The following is a 21,018-nucleotide window of genomic DNA, read 5'->3' on the forward strand; positions in this document are numbered from 1 at the left end:
AACACCCAGGTACTTAAAATTCTCCACGATTTCAATGTCCGTACCCTGGATGTTCACCCGAGTGGTCTGTTGTGGATTCCTCCGAAAATCGATGACCATTTCCTTTGTCTTACTGGTGTTGATGCAAAGGTGGTTTTGCCTACACCAGTCAACAAAGGCTGTGATGACTCCCCTGTACTCTAGGTCGTTCCCGTCCATCACTCGTCCAACAATAGCGGTGTCGTCAGAGAACTTCTGGAGGTGGCAGGTGTCTGTATTATGTTTGAAGTCTGATGTGTAGAGGGAGAAGAGGAGTGGGGAGAGCACCGTGCCTTGCAAGGGCCCCGTGCTTCAAGCTACCGCATCAGACGTACAGTCTTGAAGTCTCACATATTGTGGTCTGTCAGTGAGGAAGTCTATGATCCATGGGGCTAGGTGGTTCCTTACTCCAGCCTCTTCCAGTTTCCCTCTCAGTAGGACCGGCTGAATGATGTTGAACGCACTGGAGAGGTCAAAAAACATCATTCTCACCGTGCTTCCCGTGTTCTCCAGGTGTGAAAGAGACCTGTGCATCAGGTAGGTGGTAGCATCTTCCACACCAATGCCTGTGTGAAATATGAACTGTATTCTTATATTTAATCTTGCACCCTTGTGCACTCTTATGAATTTAGTTACTAGAATAGAATTTTTACTGACACCTACAGGTCAAGGCCTGTCATCACTTTGTATATAACCCACCCCTTTTGTGTGCCCGCCTAAAGTTTGTCTCCGGCTAAACTTCTATTAAATACCTTCCCCGACCGAGTGAACGGCGTATCTGGATGGGGGACCTCGAAGTGGACGCTTGGCTCTGTCCGAGCGCTGACCCCTTCTTAGGAAGGGTGGGGGCTAGCAAGGGGGCTAGCCAAGAACAAAGGAAGCGGACCGAGCAGCGACCATTTTGAGAGCGGTCGAGCGGCCTCCCTTTTCCAGATAACCTCCATTCGGCCGGGAGTTAAAAACTACCACGTGTTTTGCTGCTTCCTCTGTATGAAGATTATTGTTGAGGCAACCCAGCTTTGACATTTTGGTGCCTGAAACCCGAGATTCTTCTCTGCTTTCCGGCCACGGCAGATCGACAGAAGGATGGATGGCTTGACGTCGGCTACTCCAGCCTTGAGAGAGGGCGATCTGGCCTGCTGGCCCGGGAACAGATTACGAATTATCCTTTCGTACAGAGGAGGCACCAAAAAACAGTAAGGCACTTTTTAAAATTAATTTGTAGAATCCAACCCAGTATGAGTCCCCGTTTCCCTTCGAGGATGGGAAATGCTTCATTCGTAAAAAAGAAAAGTTGCGTATACTCTTCTCTGTGTGTCGGAGATTTTTCTTTCTGTGTGTCGGAAAGGCATTTTTCTGTGTGTCGGAATTATGTTAAATAGTATACAGCACGATAAAAGGGTGTGTGTCGGCCTATCTGCCTGGAAAGCAGACAAAGGGGAGGTAGCGCCTCCCCGCCAAGGGACTTCGAGGGTTGTGTTAAAAATATAGAAGAAATATATTGTTATACAGTGCCAAGATAATGAAAGAGCTCGATATAAAGAAAACAAAGAAATAGAATAAAACTATAAACGCATGCAAGTAATCTTCATATGAATAGATATATAGATATATATAAGTACGCTATGACGCATTCATAAACGATATAAGTATGATTGCCGCGAAAAATAGGAGTTTAATCGGCGAAAAAGAATACTTAGACGGATAAAAATAAGTATTTAAGACAGGATGGTGGGGGGGTTGAAAAGCAGACCACATGTGAGAGGAAAAAATGGCCGAGCCCAGAGACAAAGGAAAAGATGGCGGCGAGCCAACTGAAGTTAAAACTGCCTTTCTTCCACAGCCCACGTTTCCACTAACCCAGGAAGATATATATATATATATATATTAGGCCTGTTGAGACACAGTGCCCCCCTGTGCTTAGCCCACTCCTCGTGCCGGGCTCCACTCGCAGGGGCCAGGAGCACGAGGGGGGGGATTGGGGGACTGGAATGCAAGAAATCTCAGGTTACATCTCACATTCCACACGATGAGCAAGGAGGAGCAGTGATGGAGACATGAGCAGAGAGAGTAATAGAAAGAAAAGAAGACAGTTAGAGACAGAAAATTGACAATATAACATATTGGTGACAAATTATGGGTCCTCTAATAAACACTGAAATTTATCATTAGGAAATGATTAAGAAATTGCTAAGTAGAAGGTTAGTTTCTCTAAATTTTAATTGTGGTAAGAGTGAGCTACAAAAAATGGCTCTTATATTAAATAAACACAATCTTGGAGTAGAATAGCAATTCAACAAGTGCAATTTAGCTATTTTAGCAAAAAGAGAGGGATTTGCGATTTAGACTTAAGGATTAGGAATCATCCAAATTATTAATGATTTCAAACATGAAGACAATGCAGAAATGGCATTGATCCAAATTATTAGGTAAATTGTAGCTGGCAAGTTTAGATAAAATAATTAATTTAGGATAGGCATAATTTCGCTGAGATGCAATAAACATCATGACTTGTCATCAGTGCACGGATGATAATTCATTGTTTTGCCCATCAACAGATGGAATATGTTTTAGCGTGGTTCATATTAATGACTATTAGAATATTAATTGCATTAGAATCGAACAATTGATGCCAACCAAACAACATTGACCTATTTCCTTTTAGAATGACTTACCATGACACAGCGAAAGGTGGTTAGCTGCCAAGAAGCCCCAGGACTGGGGATGGCGCTCTTCACCAGTGATAAAAAAAATTGCAGACCACGTATGTCTGAAAATGAGTGGGAGCGTGAATGTTTGTTTGTCCTTTTGTGTTTTTGATTGGCCGACCACCGAGATATGATCAATCGGTTAGGTATCAAGGTGGAAAATGATTTAGCAAATTGGAATCGATTTCAGAATTCGCCAATAAGCCGTTTCACGGATGGCAACGCCAAATTATGGAATAATATTTAGTCCAAGGAAATTTTTAATGAAAAAGCAGCAGTACTCCAAATGTGAAATTTGAAGTGGAGAAACAAATCTGCTATGCGAAATTTGGGAGCACTGGGAAAAAACAGACAGTGCTTGATACGAAATTCCAAAGTACTATTGATTTATTGTGATAATGGCATCCAAATTGTGTTAACAGAATAATTGACTGAATTGAAAAAAGGTTCCATATTTCGTTATGAAGTCATTGCGCCTACATAACGAGGTCAACCGGACAACAAAATATGGACATCCTATTAAGTAGACCATACCAAACGCCATTATTCACTATACGATTGGAACTAGAGGATGAGGCTAATCTGGCTATCTGCATAAAAGAAAAAACTTTAAAGGAACACACTGAATTTGGGTTAGCAGGAGGAGACTGTGCTTCCTAACAGAAAACAGACTGGACCAACGGCGGTCCCGGGAGCCTGGGTGCTCAACACACGTGTTCCTGACCAACCAGCAGACATGAAGATAGCGGGATCCATTTTTTGCACTGTAAGAAGGTTCTCTCAGTTTAAACGTATGAGGAGACAGGTAAGATAAACTTTTTGACGTAATCAGACGAAATGGCAAGCACTCCAATATTGATTGGAAAGATTATTGCTCGGGGAGCAATGCTGTAAGCCATGAGGAACTTTTTATATTGGTTTTATTGTCTCCATAAAAAAGTGAAAGCGTTTCAATTGAGACCAAACCTTCTTACAGATAGTTGAAGTAAACAATTGAGACTAGATCTTCTTACAGATAGTTAAAGTAAACAATTAGAGAGAAAATAAACTACAATGGATAGAAATGTTACTAGATTTTAATTTTATGCCTGACTATTGAAAAATATTGATTAAGAAAGTTTTATAGGAGATGATTGACAAACTCCAAAGACAATTGAATGTTACATTTGATAAAAAGACTACTAGATTGGGATATTTTGAATTTCAAACAACTGAGTTTAATATGCAACGCGATACACATTGTTAAATGAATTGGGACTTGATTAGTATGCATTTTATAAGTAATGAGTTTTAATTGCTTTAAAGGATACAATTATGCTAAAATATTAACCTTGACAAACAAGGGGTGATTACAATTTAGTGGGTCCAATTATATTCAGAATTATAAATGTGTGCATTTTGTTTCTGGATATTAATTGATGTGAATTTAACTGTTACAGAGAACGGGAAAGCTGTTTTCCTGGGGAGAAAGCACCCTGGTTTACTTTTTGTGTTTTTCCTATTTTTAGTATGATTAGTTAATTTGTGTAATTAGAGGAAAGGGAAAAACAAATAGGGTTCTTGAGCTTAACAAGGAAGCAGTGATCATAATAGAATACCAGCTAGCATTTTTGATTTTGACTGATAAGGCATTTAAATTTTCACAAACTATAGTGATGGAATAAGTAAGATTGTTGCGATTTTTGTTCATTGAGGTATTAAGCCAAACCAAATAGCCGTAAGCAAATGTTAAGCACGTGTTAAAGACAACGACAGAACACAGCAGCTAAAGCAGCAGCGCAAACACTACACAGCAGCATACACAACAACAAAACTGAGCCGATCTCAAGAACAGTCAGCAGACGAACTGTACAAAGCTAAAGGCCTACCGTGCCTACCAAAAATTTATTCCAAAATTGAGCCATAAATGCCTCAAAAGGGAGGAAGATATGATGGACATCGAAATACCTACTTTTAAAATTTTTGTAGGAACTGTTTAATTTGTTATTTTATTGATCTGTAAAGAACATGGGATCTCCAGAATCAGCTGGAGTAACAATGGAGCTCATTTTGCAAACAGCATAGTGCAAAACATGGCAAAACACCTAAGTAGAGCGAACAAATGGTACGATAAAACCAAGGCTTAAGAAAACCATGGGGGAGATAAATAAGCCATGGCCAGAACGCCTAACACTGGCCAAAACGTATATGAAGATAGTACCAACTAGCTCGGGATTAACACCCTTTTGAGATAGTTCATGGAAGACCATTCCAACTTCCTCTATGGGAAGATGAACCATGACGAGAGACTAAGGAAGGAGAGAAACTTATCCAAAGAACATGTAAGCTGCCGTGATCTTTTTGTCTATCTTCCAGGAGGTGGTGAAGCCAGGTGACTGGATCCTGATCCGAGTCATAAAAGGAAGTCCTGGTTCTCTCCACGATGGGAAGACCCATTCGTGGCCCAACTCACCAACCTCCACAGCAGCAAAGATCGCTGAAAAGTCAAAGTCGATTCAGGTCAAGGTCGTTCGAGACAGGTGACTCTTGAGTAGACTAAGTCGGACGGTGTCAAAACCCTTGTCCGTGAAGAAACTCATCTGACGTCTACTCACCTGCCACGAGCACCCCTCACTTAACCCTGACCTCCCATAGACTTTGCACCTCTATACAGAAGCCACAGTGAAAGCTGTTGCCACCCACATCACAGTGACTGGACTGTCAGTGACAGCCTGGGCGTGTCTGAACGCCCCGCCCACAGAGACTCGAGTTGGAAAACAAGTGCAGGAAACGTCCTGCCTCATCACTGGAAAGGCAGAGCCAAGCGGTCCGCTCTTGGATGGGGACCCAACCTACATCAACATCGGGGTTTTCCCGCGGCGTACCAGATGAGTATAAGCTCGCTGACCAAATTGCACGACTCCAGAACAGGACGGAGGAAGGGTTTGCAGCCATCCATGAACAGTTGTCGGCGACCTCCTTTGGCCTTCCAGAACAGAATTGCTGTTGACATGCTCCTGGCAGAGAAAGGTGACGTGTGCTCCATCTTTGGCGACCAATGCTGCACGTTCATCCCGAACAACACAGCAGCTGACGGGAGTTTAACCAAGGCCCTGGAGGGTCTTCGATCCCTCAACAGCAAGATGAAAGAACAATCTGGAGAACTACTATGAAAAAGACGTGTGGTATAATTTCATGGTGTTCCAGAAAAAACTGATTGTTGCGAATGAAAGTTGTTATGTGTGTAGCCGTATACCCATTTCCACAGATCCCGACATCCTGAATTCACTGGGTCGAGGCGTCACATTTAAATCTGCAGTCGTGCAGATGGTCTATGATGCATTCCTTTTAAGGAGAGTGAACATAACAGTAAGATATCAAAATCAGTGCAAAATCAGTGCAATTCAAACCACGTGATTCAATCTGGTGCGATGATGTTCCTGTTGACCAAAGGTTGTGGTCCACCCCCCCAGAAAATCATGTGTAAAGACATTGAGCTGTTACATGAGTGTTCATTAACCAAACTGTCAAGGCCCTACAGGGTATAGCAGATGATTTAAAAGCCCTTAGGGAAGTTGCAGGACCGATAGTCCTGGATCTGATAACAGCCAAAGATGGAGATGTGTGTGCCATGATGGGAGAACACTGCTGCACCTTCATCCCAGATGAAACCAGTACATTACTCGTGCCGTAGCTGAAATAAAGGCCCTAGTCAACACCATGGCCCAGGATCATTCAGCCGTAGGTGTATCATTGTGGTCGTGGTTAATAACCGGGTCATGATTCTCAATTCTGTTTAAAATTGCAACCTTGCGGTTTTTGTTGTTGTTCTGTATTTTTTCTATGTGTGTAATCCCCTGTATGAAAGTTATGATTCAAAACACAATCCAGCACATGCTAGTAGGTTATAGTGACACAGTATCACCGCATGACAGACCATACTGGAGATTATCGCATTCTTTCGAAGTGTGACGAGTCCTCTATGCAAATGTGTTTGTCTTGATTTAAATATTGGGTTCGCTCATTAAGAGGGACGTAGAGGAATTTTTACCACTGATTACATCATTTCTCGCCTCTGCTTTGACATGTGATTTTGTTATTTTCCATACCCTGTTGAGTAACTGTCAATGATATTTGTATTCTAGAACCTGGAGGGGAGGGATACAAATTGATATGTTTAATGAAAATTCTTTCAAGTTACAACAGGGGGGAAATGTGAAATATGAACTGTATTCTTATATTTAATCTTGCACCCTTGTGCACTCTTATGAATTTAGTTACTAGAATAGAATTTTTACTGACACCTACAGGTCAAGGCCTGTCATCACTTTGTATATAACCCACCCCTTTTGTGTGCCCGCCTAAAGTTTGTCTCCGCCTAAACTTCTATTAAATACCTTCCCCGACCGAGTGAACGGCGTATCTGGATGGGGGACCTCGAAGTGGACGCTTGGCTCTGTCCGAGCGCTGACCCCTTCTTAGGAAGGGTGGGGGCTAGCAAGGGGGCTAGCCAAGAACAAAGGAAGCGGACCGAGCAGCGACCATTTTGAGAGCGGTCGAGCGGCCTCCCTTTTCCAGATAACCTCCATTCGGCCGGGAGTTAAAAACTACCACGTGTTTTGCTGCTTCCTCTGTATGAAGATTATTGTCGAGGCAACCCAGCTTTGACAGCCTGCACGATAGGCAAACTGCAGAGGGTCCAGCTCTGCAGTCATCAGGGGGCTGAGGTGATTGAGGATGATTCTCTCCAAAGTCTTGATCAGGTGAGAGGTTAATGCTACCGGCCTGAAGTGGTTTGGCTCCCTGGGGTTTGCAGTCTTTGGAACTGGGACCACACAGGAAGATTTCCACAAGTTGGGGACCTTCTGCAGACTGAGGCTGAGGTTGAAAATATGCAGAATCACTTTGCCAAGCTGATCCGCACAGTCTCTCAGTAGTCTGGAGCTGAGGCCGTCTGGACCAGTAGCCTTCCTTGCCTCGATCTTTTTTAGCTGTTTTATCACGTGATCGACAGTAATGCAGAGACCGGTGGAAGAGGGGGAGGAAGAGGAGGAGAAAGAGGGGGCAGAGTTGCTTCTGGTCTGGGGGGTCAGGGCTGTGGGGGCAGAACTGAATCTGTTAAAGAGCTGATTCAGTTCATTGGCCCACTCCCTGTCTCCGGACTCCGGGTCTCTCTCACTGTTGCCTCCATGGCCCGAAATGGTCCTCAAGCTCCTCCAGACTTTTTTGGTGTTGCCTCTCTGGAGTTGGTTCTCTAGCTTCCTCCTGTAGATGGTCTTTCCCTTCCTTATCCCTCTCTTCAGCTCCTTCTGGACCATTTTCAAACTCTCTTTCTCCCAAGACCTATTTGGGACACTGATCTAATTTAAAGGGTAGTTTATTTGAGAATTGTGATCAATACAAGTTACAAAACGGGTTCTGGAACCAATTATTTTTTTAAGTAGAAGTACCACTGTATTACATTCCTCTATGATAAATTGACACTAGGAGTTTTCTCCAGGGACTCAGCACCTCCCCATACATCCCAAAAACATGCAGGGCTAGCTGGTTGAACATTCTAAACTGCCCCTAGGTATGAATGTGAGCATGAATGGTTGTCTGTCTCCATGTGCCCTGTGACTGGTTGGCCACCAATTAAGGGTGTCCCCCACCCGCTGTCCATAGTTGGCTGGGATAGGCTCCATGGTGGTAGCAAGCTCGCTGCTTAAATGGATTTCAGAACTACATGTAATGATAAAGTACCCATCTCCGATGGCCTTAATAAATTAGCGGAATTGTCTGCACAGCGCAACTCAAGCAAGTAATAAGTCGATGATTTCTAATAGAAATAAAAAAGCAAGTGGTTGACCAAAACATGCGTTATTTTTATTAACACTACCAGGATGTACTCTACTTCTTAGGAAATTTGTGTTTTGTCAGCCTTTTGAACCCCTCATCTTTGTTAAAGCTAACCCTCCTTATTTCAACTATCACCACTGCTTTAAAATATGCACATTTTAACCCAATAAAACAAAAGCTGTTCCGGGGTGCATTTTAAATGGAAAACAAGATGCATATTGACAATGGCAAAACAATCTGCTTCCCAAGGTAGTTTGCCTTTCAAACACATGGGACTTTAAAACATCAACCCATTTTTGATGGGATGTTATGGTGAAATGGGATGAGTCAGCTAACACTATTCTATAATAACCCTTCTAATCTTGGACAATTAATTTTCTCAGTAAAGATAAATGTTATGTTTTGTAGGGGTTTTTGTGTTTGAGCATGTTTTGCCACCTGTGTGCTTTCCACGTGATTACGAATGTGTTTCACCTGCTTACGGGGGTTGGTGGAGCCCATCACAGCTGACTTTGGGCGAAAGGCAGACTACACCTTAGACTGGTTGCCCATTAGCTGTAGGGCACACAGAGAGACAAACGACCATTCACACTCACAATCATACCGCCACCACCGGGAATTGAGCCTGGGCACTTCAATCACACAGTAGTGATCTCTGAATGCCTTTAGTCTACGTAGTCTGCAACACTGTTTCACACCATGTGCGGTCGATTGGTCGCCGGTCTTTTGGTCGCCGTCTTTTGGTCGCCGGTCTTTTGGTCGCGGTCTTTTGGTCGTGGTCTTTTGGTCGCCTGGACCGCGACAACGGGCGACCAAAAGACCGGCGACAAAACAAGGTAAAACAACACGGTCTACGCAACAATAAAAGCCAACAATGGCCATGAGCAGTTTCACTGAGCCGACGTGTGAGTGCATTAGGAAGGTACGTCAGTCAGGGTCTTAACAACTTCTCCAACAAAAAACAATAAAAGTCCAGGAAATTTTGAGCTTTTCTTTAGCCTAATTATTAATAGGGCATTAAGTATGACTAAATAGTAATTCACAGTTTGTATTTAGGGAATTTGAGCAACGATTTAAATGGTAATTATCAATAACCTTCCGGGCGACCAAAAGACCGGCGACCAAAAGACCGGCGACCAAAAGATCTGCGACCAAAAGACCGGCGACCAATCGACCGTGTACCGTTTCACACACCCGTGGCTTTCTCATTCAAACCCATCTTTCAGTGTTTATGCTTGTCAGGGAACAGATAAATGTGATCAGAGCCCAACCTTTCCAGAGGCATTTGACTTCTGAGTGACTTCAGCAATGAATAAAATAACTTTACTCTGCTTTATTTCCTTCAACTTGGAATTAATCTCAAACTTAACAGATAAACTTGAATCGCCAGTATGCACCGCATATTATGAGAACATTCTGAAGATCAGAGCTTCTAAATACTTTGTAATTTTTCCTCTTATAACAAGAGTTCCCAATGATTGTGCCGGTGGGGAATTTGTTTTTAAAAAAATTACAAATGTATAAACACAATGTACACAACCATGAGTGAAATCATGCATCCACAAATGTAGTATATGTTTGTTCATAGAGCCATGGCATGGTGTTTTTTTCTGTTTAACCAGCAGGATAATTTCACTGAGGTGACAAAGATGGAGAAAACAAAAAAAAGTTCATTCATTCATCTTCCATACCGCATATCCTCATAAGGGTTGCGGGGGTTGTTGGAGCCTATCCCAGTGGAATTGGGCAAAATGGAGACGACACCCTAGACCAGGGGTCTCCAACTCTGGTCCTCGAGGGCCCCTATCTGGTCTGTTTTCCATATCTCCCTCCACCAACACACCTGAACCAAATAATCATGATCGTGATCAAGCACCTGGACAGCTTGCTGATTAGTTGCTCATTTGATTCAGGTGTGGTAGAGGAGAGAGATATGGAAAATAGACTGGATAGGGGCCCTGGAAGACCGGAGTTGGAGACTACTACCCTAGACTGATCGCCGGTCAGCCGTAGGGCACATAGAGAGACAGATTGTTTGCACACCCAATCATATCACCACCAATTGGAAATCAATCCCAATCTTGCCCACACTGAAGTCAGGCAAGTGAACCCCTACACCATCAGGTGGCCAACAAAAAGTTAGGTTTTAAAAATGTTGTCTCAAGCCAGTAAGTACTATACACTCATTACCTGTGCATGTTTGTAGGTGGGTAAGAAACAGAATTGTGTTTAAGTCAGCGTGTATATTTAACATCTGCAGATGTCCTGTGGGAAGATGTGTTCATTAATAGTAAAGCCTCTCCTTGCCCTTGATAGTGTGCTCAAGATGTATGTTACCATGGCGACACGCCCCGTACTGGTTATCAAGGCAATATGAATGTGGCTGCGGTTGCCAAGGAGAGGAGAGAAGAGATTGTGAGCAAATACTATATTGAGGTGAGACCGAGAAGTAGTCAAGATACAGCACAAACAGATTATACAGACTGCAATAGATCAGCTCTTACAAATTACAGATCCAGGAATTATTGTTAGTACATCTTTGTAAAAGAGCACAAATCTACAATAGGCCCTGAGACAACAAATAGACAAGCAAACAAACAAAATTAGAAAATCATTATTGCAGTACGATATACATACTTATGAAACTGGAAGGTTTCATGTTTTCTGAAGCTACACAATTGTTTACAGTTATCAATGCAATCAAATGATTTTTGTATCGCTCAGTAAGACCCCAGCACCTGTCATCAAGTGTCCCAACTGTGGTTCAACATCATACATAGTTCTGACATTTTAGTTTACTCGCCGATTCGGTCGTGTCACCTTTGTTGTTCTTTGTGATACTGGCGTTTTTCTGTGTTCTCATTTTGTTAATAAATATAATTGTGCATTTTGATTCCCTGTGCCAGAGTTTGTATTTAGAGCAATTTTTGAATGGCTTGCCGTTCACAGCAAATAAGAGTATACACTCTGATTTTAGTTTTGTCATAACTCTTGCTGAACAAAGTATGACATCTTGGAAAGCACGTCATAGTGACAGCAAACATTCGCTAACTAGATCGTCCACTGTCCAAAAGCATATGTTGACCTTCTGTCCAGATGGTACAAGCAGAAGGTCTTGAGGCTGCATGAACACGCAGTAAATGACGGTCAACACAAAAGGTTCTTGAGGCCAGTGGCTCTGGCTTCACTCAGGTTTATCACAGCAAAGGGAGAGGGTAGTTGGATGACCTTGTGTGATTGGTGGCTTGATTACAAAAAATGTGTTTTTGGCACAAAGCCTTTAATGCAGGCAAGGCTGTGCTGTCATTGAAATCTCTTAGCGACTTACAGTGGTACATTGAGATACGAAATGAATGTGTTCCGATACTGAGCTCGTATGTCGATTTATTCGTATCTCAAATCAACGTTTCCCATAGAAATGAACTAAAAACAAATTTTTGTTCCAACCTTCTGAAAAAAACACCAAAAAACAGGATATTGGACTGGAAAATCATTTTTATTTGTTCTATTAACTGAGTAACAAATAACTAGTGGTTATGATGTTTAATAGTACACTTACACTACACTTAATTAGAATTTCGTTTTAAAGTTTTATACCTTTCTTCTCCCGGGTTGGCTCTATTTGCCCCGCTTCTATCCTGACTTTCAGATGCAGTTTTTAAAAGGATGCTATCGAGGGTTGTGGGGTTTCGTAATAGTGATTCCAGCTCTGCCGAAAGCTCAAACTACAGTGCTCGCCAGCACTTTGGCCCAGGCATCGACAATCCATTCCAAATCATCACCTATCTCGTGCGACGCTGCCTGCCTGTCTTTTTATGGAGGGTTAAAAGCGATACGAGCACATGGAAGTCAACTACCTTGCCACCAGTCTGGGATGTTTTGAATGGATTTACCGTAATGCTTGAAATGCGCTCTAAAGGTGTGAAAATCTCATCTCATCTCCTTTTCTGAACCGCTTTATCCTCATTAGGGTTGCGGGGGGTGCTGGAGCCAATCCCAGCTGTCTACGGGATAGAGGCGGGGTACACCGTGAATCGATGGCCAACGGATCGCAGGGCACAAGGAGATGGAGAACCATGTACACTCACACCCATACCAAAGGGCAATTTAGAGTGTCCAATTAGCCTACCATTCATGTTTTTGGAATGTGGGAGGAAACCGGAGTACCCAGAGGAAAACCACGCAGGCCCGGGGAGTGCACTGACCTGGACTTGAACCCAGGACCCCAGAGCTGTGAGGCTGACGCGCTAACCACTCACTCCACCAGGCCGTCCAGGTGTGAAAATATGGTATATTTTATTCACTTTGTCTGTTTGAAATGGTGGGTCTGTTATTTCAAATGATGAGTGTGAAATGTTGTTTATGAAAGGTCAGTTCAGCTCTGCTAATTTTATTTTTAAATCCTTAATTTTCCAAACCTACAGGAGGTGCTGGAGCCTATCCCGGCTAAATACAGGCACCAGGCAATCGCAGGGCACAAGGAGATGGACAACCATTAACGTGCACACTCATACCTAGGGGTAATTTAGAGTATTCAACCAGCCTACTCAGCATGTTTTTAGGATGTGGGAGGAAACCGGAGTACCTGGAAAAAAGCCACACATGCAAACTCAACACAGTGAGGACCGACTTGGGATCGAACCCATGACCCCAGAACTGTGAGGCCGATACTCTAACCACTTGGCCCTGAGTCATTATATAAAATATAAAATATTTACCACCCATATTAATTATCTGTTCCTCTTATCTGTTCAACTGGCTGCTAATGAAATGCAGAGCACCATGACCATAAAAAATATTTATTCTCAAGCTTTTTGTTTCAGATTCTACCTGTACTTGCAATGTAAAAAAACAAACAAAAAAAACCACTGAATTTATGGTAAAATATTAGCAGATGTGGTTTCCAGAATTTGCCATTAATAAAATGGAAAAACTGGAAAATGTCTGTCAAATTAACAACAAATTACCAACAAAATCTGTTTTATCAAATTATTACTTATATATTACATACTATAAATGTTATTTTACATCAAACCACTGTAAAGACAAAAAAATCTCTTAATGTTCTTGTTAATGTTCTTCCCTTTCTTTTGCTGGAGTGTGAACCCACGCTTTCAATATAGCAGTCAAGTTTGCTGACTACTCTTTTAAGCAGTCAGGGAGCCATGTTTTCCTAACCTACACAGATAGTAGTTCCTCATATTGATCTGCAGTAGCGCAGTAGTTAGCATGCTGTACGTAAATGTAGGGCAGGTACAGGACTGAACAGAGCAGGCTAGAAACAGGCATGACCACCGGACACAGGGAGAACACCAGACGATCCGACCAAGACAGACAAAAGCACAGGGTTTGAATAGACAGACGTAGGTTGACGAGACAATCAGAAACACCTGGGTCACAGGAGAGGCACTGAGCAGGAGATACACCAGGGGCAGGGAAACGACAGGTGAACTCAATGGGCAATCACAAGGACAGGTCACGCAGGGGAAAGAATGACATATTAAAATATTAATATTTTAAGAACACAATTTTCTGTTGCGTAAAAAAGAAAATAAACCAAACCGCAATAGAGAATAGGTAAACTCCTCAATGTAAGGCCCACCCTTAGGTTGAACCATCGATCTCAAAAGTCACGCAAAAAAATTCATTCATTCATTTTCTGAACCGCTTTATCCTCATTAGGATCGAGTGGGTGCTGGAGCCTATCCCAGCTGACTTCGGGCCAGAGGCAGGGGACACCCTGAATCAGTGGGCAGACGATCGCAGGGCACGAGGAGACGGACAAACATTCATGCTCATACTCATACCTAGGGCCAATTTAGAGTGTCAAATCATCCTACCATGTATGTTTTTGGAATGTGCAAGGAAACCAGAGTACCCGGAGAAAACCCACGCAGGTCCAGATTGAACATGCAAACTCCACACAGGTGGACCAACCAGAATTTGAACCCAGGACCCCAGAGCTGTGAGGCCGACGCACTAACCATGCAAGCCGCCAGGCCACCCAAAAAGTGCATATGCCAAGTAATTTCAAGCATTGCCCAATATCAGAAAAAGCTTAGTCATTCTCAAAATATTTCCAAGATCAATGTTTTTCACGTAATGCTTGATTAATTTTGCCGTGTGTATCACGAGCAGAGGGATAAATAGTATTATATATATTGAAATCTCTTGTCAATATGTTTGTGGACTTGTCTAATAGATCATCATTATCATAGCTATAAATGAAAATGACGTTAAAAATTCTATAGCCATTCAATGGCTAAATGGTAGAGGTGATGTGAGTAAATGGAAGCCTTTCTCATTGTCTATTGATGAAAGTGGATGAACATATTAAATCATGTTCTTTAAATTAATTCAGTGACTTAAAAGATGTATTGAGGGTTTTTATTAAAGTGCTTTTATTTTTATCTAAGAAAGGCCACTGCAAAAGGCTTTTTTTTCTAAACAGAGGTCAATTTCTGAGCAAATTGAGGAATTTGTTAACTTTTTAAAATTCCACTTATAGGAGCATTGCCCAAAAATAACTCTATTAATACTTTCATTTCTGCTTTAAAATCACAGATATGGGAGAAATAATACAAACACATTGCCCCTATACCAATTGAGAAAAACATTTAATTCCTCAGAGTCATGGTACTGGGGCCCAATCCAATTCTCTCCCAAATTAGTATTCTCTTGTGATTTTGACAAAAGTCTATTTATTGCATCATTGGCTTGAACCTGCACATTTCAATGCATGTTTAAAGAGTCAACAAAATTGAATTTTATTTCTGCACAATGTTACTTAACTATGGTTTTCATTTGTATCTGTTGTGATAGGGCTCATTAATGCTACAAATAATAAAACTGGGCTTATCGATTGATGAACTGTCAAAAAATTTGAATGTAGAGTGTTTGGAGGCCTAGGGAGTGCGATAAAGGACAACGGATTGAACAATTAAAGGAAGGGCTGCTATGGGTGCAGGGTCAGATAAAATGAGAGATTAGAAGGTAAAAGAAGGGTGGGAGATAGTGAGAAAGATAGAAAAAAGGTAGGCAAAGGAAGATGAATCCCTCTCACCAATCCATTTGTCATTCCCATACCAGGAGAGATTGCCTTTAGTGCTGTCATAGTATCCAATCTTCTTATAGCCTCCTCCTGTGAAATAAAGAGGGAGAGTAAACTTGGTGCATCTTTGAATGTCGAAACAGCATTTTAATTTTATACTCCCTGTCCAACTCAATACTACATTGCTCATGCTGACTCACTACTATGATTATTGATCGTTTATCTTGTGATTAAGTAGAGTATAGAATGAATATACTTCTATATTATTACCCTAAATATTAAATTGTGTTAAAGGAATATTGTAATCCCCAAGCATTTTGACAGTAATTAGAAGCACAATCTAATAAACTTGCATGTTAGACCTGGTTTCAGTTTAATATTGATATATATATATATATATATATATATATATATATATATATATATATATATATATATATATATATATATATATATATATATATTCAAAATATACAATTCCATTTGTGTCATATTCAAAATATACATTCGCGCCAGAATGTGGGATGGCTTCATAATTGCTGATCAAAGTGGATGCCTCTATCTGATCATTTGAGTTGGATTGGATAACTTTATTCATCCCGTATTCGGAAAATTTTGTTGTCACAGTAGCAAGACGGTGAGGATGCAGGAATAGGAAAGGCATTTTAGACATAAATAGATAGGTAATAAGTAAGTTAATGAATAAATATATAAATAAATAAGTGTAATGCTTAGCACATATATACATACATACACATAAATGTACATGCATGCATATGGTAGGTCTTAACACTCAGCCATTTTTTTGTTAAAGAGCCTGACAGCTGATGCAAGGAAGGATCTGCGGAAGCGCTCCTTCCTGGAATGAGGGTGCCGCAGTCTATTGCTAAAGGAGCTTTGGAGGGACTCTACAGACCCATGCAGGGGTTGGGAGGTGCTGTCCATAATGGACATCATCCTGGTCAGCATTCTCCGCTCTCCCACTTCCTCCACAGAGTCCAGAGGACAGCCCAGAACAGAGCTGGCCCTCCTGACCAGCTTATTCAGCCTGTTCCTGTCCCTCTCCGTGCTCCCGCATCCCGTAGCATTTTTCACAGCAATGTGTGAACACAGTATATCGCTCTGGTGTTTGTTGTATAAACAATTGCTCCTGTGTTCTGGCAGTAGTAAAAGCTGTTCAAAAGTAAACAAACATTGTAAAACTTTTCCTGACCTATGTCCAAATATCCTGTTCAAAGAGAAGTGTCATATCTTGAGATCTTTACCTCAACAGATATCTAAGTTAAAACCCAGTAGTAGTATTTGATTTCAAACTAGCCATGTCCCTTTGTAACTGAAGCCCACCCACTAATATTCAAATTAACGCCCACTTTGGGTGGAGAGAGACCTTTTAAAACTGGAGTCAGATCTACTAGAAGTTGTCTCTTCCCTTGCTGATAAAAAGAATTGAACATTGAAATTTCAAATACCATACGTGAATGCCCGTCTCTGAACCTAATGTGAGTGAGCCAACCAGCAACTTGAAGTGGCTGCACTGTACCGGCCAATGTCATCCAACCTCCTGGTGCGGCCAACTGTTGGACTAGCTGCAGAAATGAAATCACCAGGAAGCTACTATTTGGATGAATAAAATGGCGAAGTGTAAACCAGTTCTTATAGAGATCAATTTAAGAAGTTTTTGTTTTATAGAAATACACTCGTTTCCTCTTAAAAATAGAAGCAAAGAAGATCACCAAAAGCTTTTTTGGAAACAATCAATAATATCTCATACAGTGGTTTACTGTGATCCTTCACCACTTTGCAGCTTCAGTACACTGCATTTTTTTATATTAAGTATTAAAAAAAATCATACAAATGTCAAAATTCACGCTGAAACTGGCAAGTGGAAGACGTGCTAAAAACATGGTGGAGGTCACGGGGTCTGCTTTTTCTTCGTCGCTGAATTTGGTGACACTCAGCGCTGAAGAAGAAGCGATATTTCACCGTGGAAGAAGAATGACTCGCCGAATAATATAAAAGACCGAGAAGGATGACGTCTTGCCATTTCCTGGTTTCTTCGGTTTACATTTTGAATCGAGCACATTACCTGTGGAGAAACACTACGCTCTCAGAATTTTATGACTTTTTCTCCCAAGACTGGTCGACAGTCAGTTGTAGGGCACACAGAGAGACAAACGATCAACCACACTCCCAATCATACCACCACCAGCGGGAATCGAGCCTGCGCCTGCCCGCAGCGAAGTCAGTGTACCTTAACACCATCAGACGGCTTCCAAGATTATTTTAATCTCTGTATTTCTCTGTACTTCTTGGCAAGTAATTTCCTGTGACACACTTGACCATTGCTCACACCATACCAGTGTACCAAGGTACAGTGGTTGGGAAACACTGACCTAGTGTATATATCTTTAATGCTTGTGTAGCTTTTCTATGGGCGGCCCAGCGGCTGAGTAGTCAGCCTCACAGGACTGGGGTCGATCCCAGGTCGGTCCACCTGTGTGGAGTTTGCGTGTTCATCCCGAGCTTGCCTGGGTTTTCTCCGGATACTCCAGTTTCCTCCCATATTCAAAAACATGCATGGTAGGCTGGTTGAACACTCGAAATTGCCCCTAGTTATGATTGTGAGTGTAAATGATTGTCTGTCTCCTCGTGTCCTGTGATTGGCTGGCCACCAGTTCAGGGTGTTCCCCACCTGGTTCCCAAAGTCAGCTAGGATAGGCTCCAGCAGCCCCGCAACGTTTGTGAGAATAGTCTTCTTCTATTGTGTTCTATACAGACTCTGTGGTTATAAGTATTATGATAAATATTTATTGAAAACCACTGTTGGATATGCCCGTTAATACTATCATTCATCTATGTCAGTTCATTCTGAGAACATAGCATATAATTCATCTCAACTGAACAATTCAAGTCAGAAGGCTAGTTGGGACAGCATTAGCTTGGGTGCATGCAATGGCGTAGCAAATTTAAACACCCAGTTGGTGCAAAGCGGCAGTTTTTAAGGTTGGTTGGAAGGCCACTCCCTGCCAAAAGGAGTCAGGTGCTAAGTCCCTTGTTTATTCTAAACTTTAATAAAATTATTTGTTTAAAAGTAACAACAAAATGGAAAGACGGCTATCCTAAATTAAGATGCTTGTATGCTTGTAACATAATCCCTACAACACACGGTTTCAAATTGTGCCATATTTCATGTCCAAACGTTCATTCATTCATTCATCTTCCATACCGCCTATTCTAGAAAGGGTTGCAGGGGTTGCTGGAGCCTAACCCAGCTATCTCTAGGCGAAAGGCAGACTACACCCCCTAGACTAGTCGCCAGTCAGTCGTAGGGCATAGAGAGAGACAAACGACCATCCGCACCCCCAACCATACCGACACCAGCGGGAATTCAGTCCACGCCTGCCCGCACCAAAGTGAGGTGAGTGAACCGCTACACCACGACGCGGCGTTTCCAAACGTAACTTTTATGTAGTAATTCAAATGCACACATGATTGATTACTTGAACTTTTTTTGCCAAGCACTGAATTTCACATTTTCTTATACCAGTGAGCCAAACTATCGCTAGATGCTTCCATAAGAAACACTTTATAGTAAAAGCAATGGAGTGTTGTGTTTGTTTGTTTTCTACCTCAATAGTATTGTAATTAATTCCAATTTAAAGAAGAAACAAGCAGCAGCCTACCTTGAAGCTGTTCAATTAGAGTCCAGGCCATCCGCGAACCTTGGGCATCAAATATTACATGCCCCTGTAAGAAACAGGCTTCCCTTCAATTAACTGCACTTGGCCCCTCAAACATCTAATAATATTTCGTTCCTTATCCCTCACTCACTCCCATCCCTCATCATGTTCTAATTTTCTCTTGGGATTTTTGTACTTACTGAAACTCCTTCGAAAGAGCTGGTGTTTAGGGCACGGTAGATTTCAGCTGTTATATCTCGGTTGTTGTAATTGAAATCTTCCAAACACCGACCCTTTGCCTTTAATGGGCCCACAGTTTTGTTGAGAGCCAGTGCAAGAGCCCACACAGCATCATAAGCTAGGGGGGCTTCCTGAAACCCCCCAGTTTCTTCTGAGTTTTTACCACCCAACTTTGACATCAATTGGTCAAGAAATTCCTGAGAGGTCTGCAATAAAAGGTGAGCACAGTAAAATAAATTAGAGTTTAGGTATTTACTGCATTCTTTTCAATGATCTAGAACAGGAGGGCTCAATACGTTCATCGCGATCTACCAGTAGATTGCTAAGGTACGACTGGTAGATCGCACAACAACAACATTTGATTCAGTCTGTCGGTTCCCTTAGCAATGCTATTATGAATTTGGCATATCTGCAGTTATTGCATGAATTAGGATTGGATTTCACCCCGGTTCCCTCCCACTCCCATATATGTTGATAAACCTCGCATACGTAACTGCTGCGCTTTGTCAGAGCCTAGAAAAAAGGTAGATTGCATCAGGTTAACTCCCTGAAAAGTTGATGTTGGAGCAAAAAAGTTTGAACAACCATGATCTAGAACGACCGGGCCTCGATGTCAGAGATTATTAAACAATTCTATATCAAGGTTGTCATTTTAATGAATATTGAACTCTATGAGGATAGATGTAAGAATGTATGTGTACACTTTCATAACAACAGGTATATGAGCATGATAATCATGTCTCACTGACTCTATAACTACAAAATAGAACGTACACTTATAAACAGGGGCGGCCCGTTGGAGCGAGTGGTTAGCGCGTCGGCCTCACGGGTCTGGGGTCCTGGGTTCAAATCCAGGTCACGTCCACCTGTGTGGAGTTTGCACATTCTCCCCGGGCCTGCGTGGGTTTCCTCCGGGTACTCCGGTTTCCTCCCACATTCCAAAAACATGCATGGTAGGCTAATTGGTATGGGTGTGAGTGTGCATGGTTGTCCGTCTCCTTGTGCCTTGCGATCGTCTGGCCACCAATTAAGGGTGTCCCCCACCTCTGGCCCGGAGTCAGCTGGAATATGCTCCAGCACCCCCCGCGACCCTAATAAGGATAAAGCAGTTCAGAAAATGAGATGAGACACATACACAGTTATGGAGGTGTGTGCATAGTTTTGCAACCACATTAAATATTTAAAGTGTGAAAGTGAAATAACATCATCATATTTCTTTCTTTTTTTGAATGGTGTAGAAGAGATACATGTTGGTAGACAGCAATTACATCAAGTCGTCCTGTCCCTGAGGCAGCAAAGCAGCCCCAGACCATCACGGTTTGCCACTGTTCCCAGTTCTCTCCATTTGTAGATAATGCCTCTGACACTGGTTCTCTGGAGCCCCAAAGCCTTGGAAATGGCTTTGTAACCTTTTCCAGACTGAAAGATGTCCATCACTTTTTTTCAAATGTCTTTTTTTTAATTTCTTTGGATTTTGGCATGATGATCTGATCTTGTAGCCTAC

General features: G+C 42.0%; 1 protein-coding gene across 6 annotated transcripts in view; it reads right to left on the reverse strand.

Moving 5' to 3' along the window:
• The window catches only part of gabbr1b (gamma-aminobutyric acid (GABA) B receptor, 1b), a 129,306-nt gene that overhangs the window by 64,077 nt on the left and 44,211 nt on the right, over nt 1–21,018 (reverse strand). For all 6 annotated transcript variants that reach the window (XM_077590958.1, XM_077590962.1, XM_077590961.1 and 3 more), the window contains 3 exons: nt 19,475–19,720; nt 19,278–19,341; nt 15,607–15,684 (listed from right to left, as the gene is read on the reverse strand). In XM_077590958.1, coding sequence (XP_077447084.1) covers nt 15,607–15,684; nt 19,278–19,341; nt 19,475–19,720 — 388 coding nt within the window. The remainder of the gene's footprint in view (nt 1–15,606; nt 15,685–19,277; nt 19,342–19,474; nt 19,721–21,018) is intronic.

The sequence above is a fragment of the Stigmatopora argus genome, chromosome 21 (assembly GCF_051989625.1).
Source record: "Stigmatopora argus isolate UIUO_Sarg chromosome 21, RoL_Sarg_1.0, whole genome shotgun sequence".
NCBI classification, from domain to species: Eukaryota; Metazoa; Chordata; class Actinopteri; order Syngnathiformes; family Syngnathidae; genus Stigmatopora; species Stigmatopora argus.